Source organism: Enhydra lutris, unplaced genomic scaffold, assembly GCF_002288905.1.
Source record: "Enhydra lutris kenyoni isolate GAN:26980312 unplaced genomic scaffold, ASM228890v2 scaffoldscaffold42, whole genome shotgun sequence".
NCBI classification, from domain to species: Eukaryota; Metazoa; Chordata; class Mammalia; order Carnivora; family Mustelidae; genus Enhydra; species Enhydra lutris.
In genome coordinates, this window is record NW_019154126.1 from 1,929,717 (window position 1) to 1,937,853 (window position 8,137).

The 8,137-nt window shown below is 45.9% G+C and overlaps 1 protein-coding gene across 2 annotated transcripts; it reads right to left on the reverse strand.

The window, feature by feature from the left end:
• Window positions 1-469: 469 nt before the first annotated feature.
• On the reverse strand, window positions 470-7,527 carry LOC111155562 (OTU deubiquitinase 1). 2 transcript variants are annotated; one of them, XR_002641148.1, is made up of 2 exons: window positions 5,954-7,527; window positions 470-660 (listed from the first exon to the last, which is right to left on the reverse strand). XR_002641148.1 is itself a non-coding variant. In XM_022515786.1 (1 exon), exon 1 carries the CDS (start codon window positions 7,472-7,474, stop codon window positions 6,026-6,028), a length of 1,449 nt encoding a protein of 482 aa, XP_022371494.1. In that variant the 5' UTR covers window positions 7,475-7,527; the 3' UTR covers window positions 4,811-6,025. The 2 variants fall into 2 exon arrangements, 1 of the variants encoding a protein (XP_022371494.1); XM_022515786.1 differs by lacking the exon at window positions 470-660 and having other exon boundaries at window positions 4,811-7,527.
• Between the last annotated feature and the right edge of the window lie 610 nt (window positions 7,528-8,137).

The window sequence follows — 8,137 nt, forward strand, 5'->3', positions numbered from 1 at the left end:
CAAGAGCAGAAGCGAAACGTGCCACCTCAGGGTGTGGGTGCTCTTTCTAGGAGGCATGGGATGGGCAGGGTGGTGGCCTGGCTTCAAACTCTCTCACAGTGACAGGGTCCTGGGGGATGTGCCTTCTTCGGAGCACAGCTGCCCCACCAGGCTGGCCTGCTCCCTTGGGAACAGTCAAGTGAAAAGAGAAATCAACTTCCGTTAGAAGCTTAGCTTAACTATTAAAATCACACTGTCTATTCCTGTAGGTTCCTGTTGCTTTCTAAACCCGTCCAGCCATCTCTCTGCAAATTGCCACACTTCTGAGCAGCACTGACTTCCGCCAACAGCCACTATCAATGCTGTGGAGAGGTAATGAAAAATCTGTCAGAGGAAATGACTGTATATTGAGAAGTTCAACACACATCTTCAATCTCTCTTCTAATTCCGTCCTAGAATTCTGTAGACTATGCAGTGATTGAGGTTTCCGTTTCAGGTATCTACTGTTTATTGAGATAGGAGCGTTGTTTAGATTTTAAGTAAAAAAAATCTGTTAACTCGCCCTAGGTCTGGCACTTTTCAGCAAGATGACAAAGACAGTGAAGTGACAGCTACGAACTTCCTCACGGTGTTCTCCCACTTCTTCATTCCTATTACATCACCACGACAGGTCAAATTTCACTGTAAGAAACAAAAGGTGAGAATATCTCCTGTTGGTCCTTAGAACTGAAGGCTTTATTTGAGTTTATTTTACAAATTGGCTGCACAGGTGTTACGCGACCCACTGGTATAAATTTCCTTTACAATTACCTACTTTGCACACCACCCTTTTGTACCTTGATAAGCTACGAAATACAAGCACGGAGTCTACATTTACCCAGTGGAGACATACATAACGCACATTCATTACGGGAGTATACAGGAGGAGTTCAAAAGACAGTAGTCACGTTTGTACTAGACCTGTCTATGTGTACTGGAATTTGGAGTCTTCGATGAAGAACTGATGCTTCAGTGACCTCATAATTAGCCCATCTTGGTGAACCAGAAAACTAAATGGGAAAAGCAAAAGGAAGGCACTGGCAGGTACCTACTAAAAAGGATTATGTATGGCAGAGAGGAAGCAAAGTATTAGCCAGGCAATGACAAGTCAAGCACAGTTTTGAGGACTGATAGATAACCTCCCGTTGTCTTGTTTTGTTTTTAACACAGCGCTGCGTACATTGAGGTTCCTTAATCGGACAAACTCACCATTTCCAGGATACCACCAGAGAATGCAAAAAAGAAAAAGATGAAAGCAAAAAAAAAGCTGTCTCGTTGACCAAAAACTAAAGCTTATACATGTTCCTCATAGCAGAGCATCCTAGTCTCAAGTTAGAAACCCATTTCCTATGATCTTAGAGTCAATTCTGACAAGCACGCTTGTTGGTGTGTTTAAGACAACCTAGGAAATCATGATGGGCTGTAGGGAGGAGACAGGAAAAGTATAAAACACAAAGATAACAGTCCTAGCGCTCTGAGGTCCTTTGGTCCTTTAAACTGCAAAGGGACTGTCACACCTCAGCAATCTGCCAAGGCTTCCAGGCCATCCAGCCAGGCCATCACGAAAGCCCTCAGTCATTAAAGGGAGATTAAACTATATTTAGTTATTTTACAAAGGCAAATCAGTGCACCATAGATTGCTTCTTAAAAGAATTTTATCAAAAGCAGTTTTGTTTTATCTTTTACACATAAATGGACTGTTCAATTAGAAAACTCACTTATGAAAACCAGGCTAGCTAGGGTTTTATGTGATGACAGTGAACTCTCTCTCTGACCTCTCCTCGTAGAGTAACTGTCGCTGACCTAATTTACAGCGTGAGGTAATAACACTGCTTCTTTTCCCCCAATAGATCTGTTTGGATCTGATTTGCGGGCCTTGCCCACGCCCCACTGACCAATGGCGTAAGCCTGCTGCCCGTGCTGTTGAACACAACAGTCCTAAGCTTGCTTGAAATCAGTCCAGCATTTCCTTCCCAACCGGGCTGGAGAAAGGAAACAGCAGAACCAGGAGTTGCTGCAGACTGGAATTGAGGTAGGTGCAACCCCTAAAGTCAGAGCAAGTCCCTTCAGGCGAAGCAACACTTTTACTGTCACTTCAGGTTAATGGAAGTTCGATTTTTAAATAATGTTTCTTGGTTTAGTTCTCAAGATGTTTGGAAGACGACACAAAGATAGCATCAAATTCAACTTTTTGGGTTTCAAAATCTATTTTTTTCGTTACAGACTTTACTGCCTCTCCATAACACTACTTCTCTTTAAAATGCTTGGAATTACTTTGTTAGTGGTAATTCCCAGTAATTGTCAACTCCAGTCATTTTTATTTGATTTCACATCCACCAAATAAGTATTTCCCAAAGCTCACAATTTCCTTCAAGTCATTCGTTGTTCATTCAACAACTATGTACTGTTTATTCTGCTAGTTATTGGGTTGGAACTAGGGGATCCAACAGGGAACATAATATATAGTTCATGTCTATTGTACTTAGTCTATTTAGGGAATGAAACTGAATTAAATACCATCCAGTTTTTTGGTGCCTCTTTGAGATGGTTATAGACACTCCAGGAATGTCAAAATAGTAATAAGGTCTGGACGAAAGATTTCATGTGACAAACAAGTGTTAAGTGTGAACACGTTACACATTTGAAATAACACTTGAATTTACCCAGTATGTTTACCTGCATATTAAATTATCAAATGTCCAAAGGTTTTAATCTGTTTTTATTCTGTAACGCTTTTCTTCCATATGAGCACACTGAATACCATGGTAACATTCTAAGAGCTCAACTTTCTCACCTTTTAGGGAAAGAGGGAAAACAAAATAAGTTTTAATGAAGCAGTGTGATTAGCTCAAGATCCATTTTTTAAAAAATACAGAAGTACGAAGAAAACGCTGCAGCATAAGGACTATTTACCCAAGCTGAGGCTAACCAATTCTGATGTTCAAGGAATCCTAAGGCAACTCCCCTCCTCTACAGAATATGGTATCTGAAGAAAGCCTTTCTGCCTAATGAAAATTTTAGCATATAAAACACATGGACTACAAGTTCAAAAAAATGTAAAGAATCACATGTAAAAAAAAAAAAGAATCATATGTACATGTCCTTCTGGGCCTCATCAGTAGGTTTACTGCTTAGTCCAATTAAACATGAAAATGAGTACATTGTCTTAGAGAAATACGAGTGGAAAATGAACTAAAGAGTCAGGAAACTAGGTTTTTGCCAAAATGTATAAGTATTATGCCATTTAATTTTTAAAAATGAAACAGTTGTTTAAAAAAAAAATCACGCTAATAGTGGTTTGTATCAGTTTTTATCCATGGGCCACCTTAGTAAAATTTTCAAGTTAATAGTATGATTTTCACACTAATTTCCCTGAAACCACAGTTGGATTGACTTAGAGATTTTTATCCTCCTCCCTCATACTTTCTGGGGAAGGGAATAAACTAAAGAAACTTTAGCTCACAGCCATCAAGTGTTTGCTTCATACAGTTTTGAGCCTCTTGGCTGCTATAAAGAGTATCTGAAGAAGAAACTGTTTAGTAAAATCTGTTTGCTAAAAGGAAGTTAAGAGTCAACCACATTTCCAGCTCTTCACCTGCTCATCTTCAGTGATCGAGGACTGCTGCTCATACATAAAGCTGGTACTGTGGTGGAGAATACATACTGAGCCTAAGGGAGTGGCCAATACTGCATTTCTCTTCAAAAAACCAAGCCATAGAAAGAGGACATTAAGACACAAAACCTCTTAGGCAAGACAACTAAAAAAACATGCTGCCATGCAATACCACCTTAGGATTCATTACATTTTTTTAAACATACCACCCTTGAGAATCTAAATCAAGGACTTGGGATTCTAATTCAAAAACGAAACAGAACCCAGAATTTGTTTCTTCGAAACAGCAGTGAGCTTCTAGATGGCTTTTTGGGAAATTCTATCTAATTGGTCTATCCATTTGTGTTAAGTTCTAAGCATGCCCAAATTTTATACATGTCTAAATAAAGAAGGAAAGCAGCATATTTAGATAGAAATTATTTTATTTGAATTACCTTTCTCAAGTTAATCAGTGAACCCATGAAGTAAACCTCTTCTTACCCCCAAAAAAGAGATGCATGATTAGCTAACATCTAAAAGAAATTCACTAATTAACATTTAAAGGAAATTGTCCTGATAACTAATGGCATTCTTCCAAAAATGTGGTTAAACGATGAACTCAAGTTTAAATGTGTCTATAACCATGAAATATAAACATATGAACTATCAACTGTAAAGTAAAATATCCGAACTAGCTGTTTTTATTCTACAATAAACAAGATACCCAGATTATGTCTACAGGTGTACTTAGCCACTAAATCCATTAACACATCTCAAAATTAAGAGATTCACATGGTCTCAAGATGCCAGACTGGATAAAAATTACAACACTGTTTTGGTCACCCTCTGAAACATTTAAATCTGTGCTGAGAATAAGTGAAACACAAAACTACGATACTTAACGTAATACTTGCATCTCTCTGTTTATTAGCCACGGTACTCTAGTTTTAGATAGGAATTAGCATTAGAAATAACAAGAGCAATGTCCTGAGTTACTCCTTCTTTGAAGTATAGTTAACTAAGATTTATCCTTTGAAATTACTAATGATTTTATCCTACCCTGTTCATGTGAGAACTTAAGAAATCCCCCTCAGAATTCCGTGACATCTTTACACATGAAATAAAAATGTATACATGTAAGAGATGCTCCTACAAGTGTCACTTCTTAACTGAAAAACCACCTTGGCCAAAGAGACATTGTAAAAGTAAAATTATGCATTTTATTCATTCATTCCATCAGCTGAGAATCGCTCTATTGTACAAATACAGTATTGTACAAAAAAATCACAAAATGTTACAAAATAAAAAAGTACAAACTGCAGTACTTAATAAATATGACTAGTAGTTAAAGTGAAAATGAGATAGATTTTAGGTTGAGAACATTGTTTGACCCAGCAAACCATACAAGATTTGTTTACAGACATTTTTATTTGTACATAATACAGGGCAATCCTATTTTGCCTTTTGAAAGAATTTAAAAGGAATAAAATATTAAGACAGTATTCTCCTGCTATAGAACAACTGCCAAGGTTGATTTGAGGCATTTATGCTAGTAGTTTTTTTAAATCTTAGTTGAATCCAAGAAGCAGGAGGCTTATCTTGTCACAAAGTTAAAATGCTTTTATAACAAAATGACAAATATAAATAAAAACAATTCAGAGCACCAGACAATCTACTCTAAATGCCAACCAAAGTACAGAATAGTCATCACACTGCCATCTGCAAATATCAGACTCATTCAAGTAAGACCTGGTACTATCCCTTAAAGAATATTCTTCCCACAACCTCCCCTTAAATACTTCTCTTTAAAAGGTTGACCATTTCTAGAAAAATAATGATTTCCAAAACAAATCTGTTTTTCATTAAAATGGAATGGGCCAATCATCTGGTAACACAAATGCATCAATATCCATTTGAAATAATTATCTAAGGATCATAAAATCCAAATCGAACATAAAATAACTACTAAATCACAAAGTCTGTCCAAAGGAATAAACTTCATATAAAGCACTTCTCTGGATTTATGCTGGAAAGCTGTTTGTCAACACGGAACACGTCATAGATGAAGTTACACCAATTTTTAAAAATGTTGTGCAAAAATACATTTTTATAGAAAACAGATTACCAGGAATGACCAAATTTACACCGTGAGAAACGAGCTTGCAAATTAAGTAGTGCCAACTTTATACAGCAAATTATAAATAGCAGTAGGATCACCCAAAGCCATCATGAAACATCATTTAGGTGCCCAGCAACCTTCAGCTCTGAGGAGAAAACATTCAAAAAAATGATTAAGGCATTACACCTACGGTAAATCTACTAGAAGTCTGAAAGTGCTATTACCCTGATTAGAGTTCGTAATTCTCCCAACACATTATGTATGCAATTCTCCCAGGGTGTACGTTTTCAGACACTTCAAGAGCATGCATTTTGTTCAATATACATTTTGGACAGGGATATGGCCATGGATTTGGCAAGTTCTTCATCGCGTTTTCTTTGCACCTGACTCTGTTTGCACCAATTGTCATACTCTGGGTTGGGGTAGGAGTGATCAAACACCGCATCGTAATGTCCATTACTGAGCCAACTGAGCCAAATACTAGGCCTTAGGGAATCCTCTGGGCCCAAATAGTGAATCATGGTAGACACCGTAGGGCTCTCCAACCTCCCTCCAGTAGTTAAATGTATATTCACATTCAGCATCTGCCCCATGGCCAGCAATTCCGGGTACCCGGCCCACGCCCCGTCTTGAGCAGCATTGATGATGAACTCCCCCACGTCGCCCTCAATCAGGGGGCTAAAGTGGTCGAGATGATCGGCAATGTAATGCACCGTCTGCTCCCTCAGCTCCCGGTGAAGGCTCTGGTCTCCGTACACCGTCTTGCTGACCGCGCGGTAGAGGCAGTTGCCGTCGGGAATGATGTGAAATCGGTACTTATTCCTCTGTCGCAGGTACTTGTCCTGCCTCTCAACCTCCGCCAGGTACAGGGCCAGTTTCTCGTCTCTGGGATCCGACCTGGAGACGATCACTGCCTCGGCCGCGGCGCTCGGGACCGCCTCACCGCTCCGCGCCGGGGGCGCCTCCGCCTCCGGGTCCGGCCGCCGTGCTTCGTCCGCGCCGGGAGGGTCGCTGCGGTCGCCCACCTTCTCCCAGCCCCGGAGGCTCCTCTCCGCCGGGTGCTCCTCGCCCCACGGCCCGAGGCTGGGCTCCGGGCTCCCCGGGGGCGGCGCGGGGCCTCGGTGCTTGGCGGCGGCCAGGGCCTGACGGTGCTCGCCCAGTCGGAAGTTTCTGTCGGGACCCTCCCGGGCCGCGTCCAGACCCGCGGGCTCGGGGCAATCGGGCCTCAGCAGCTCCTCCAGGAGCCAGGCGGAGGAGCCCCGGCGCGGCGGGACCGGGGCGCCGGGCGCCGGGGCCAGCAGGAGGCAGCGGCCGCGCTGAGCGGCGGGGGCCGCGGCGCCGGGCTCGGGCCCGTGCAGCAGGAGCCGGTCGGCGCCCAGGGCCCGCACGGTGATCTGCGCCGTGGACGTGTAGTGCGGCGGCAGCGGCGGCTTGCAGGACCCGCCGGGAGGGCCGGCAGTGGCCGAGGCGGGGGCGGCGGCCCCGGACACCATCTCGAAGCAGGAGGAGAAGGCGGGCATCTTGGCGGCGGGGGCGGCGGCGGCTTCTCGGGGCTCGGCGGCCGCGGCAGGCTGGCACTCACCGGTCTCGGGCTCTGGCTCGCCGCTGGTGGGTCCCGGGGGCTGCAGAGAGACCTTGAAGGGGGCGGCGGCGGCGGCGGCGGCGGCTGGGGGAGCGGAGGCTGCGGCCGTGGGACCCGGTCCCCCGGCTGGGTAGTGGGTGCAGACGCTGCTGTAGAGCTGCATGTCCCTGCCCGCCGCTCCGGCCCCTTATAGGCGCGGCGAGCCCGGGTGAGGGGGACACACCCTCCGGGCCCGGCGGAGGGGGCAGGCCGGGCGCGATGACCCAGTGCCCCTAGAATAGAAATGACCGAAGGGCCACCAGCCGCCGGCGCGTCAAGAGCCGCAAATAGCGCCCGGGTCCCCGCCAAATTCCTGCTGCGCCACAACGCGCGGTGGGGGCGGGGAGGGGACGCGCGCTCGACCCCGGCAGGCGCGCTCGGCCCGCAGACCCGGGGCGCCGCGCCCGCTGCCGCTGCTCCGACCGCGGCGGCCGCTGGGGACTCTCGGAGAAAGCCGCCCGCCCCGCTGGAGCGCGTCCCGCTGGCGAGAAGCAGTGCAGGGCGCGCGGAGGGGCCGGGAGGCGGGGCCGCGGTTGTTTACCTCAGGCAGCGCGGCCGCGTCACGTGGGCCCGATGGAATGTGCGGCTCGTCGCGGCGCCCCATTCAACAGCGCGGGCTCGCCCCGCCCCCCCAGGCCCACGCCCCGCCCCCCGGCCCGTTCGGCGGACGTCACGGGCGTGGCCCGCGGAGCTGGGAGCGAAACGGCCGCGCGGGTGGGGCCCGGGCGGGAGATCGCTGCGGCGCGGCAGCCGGCGCAGTTAAGGCGGTTCTAGAAGCTGCGGGTGG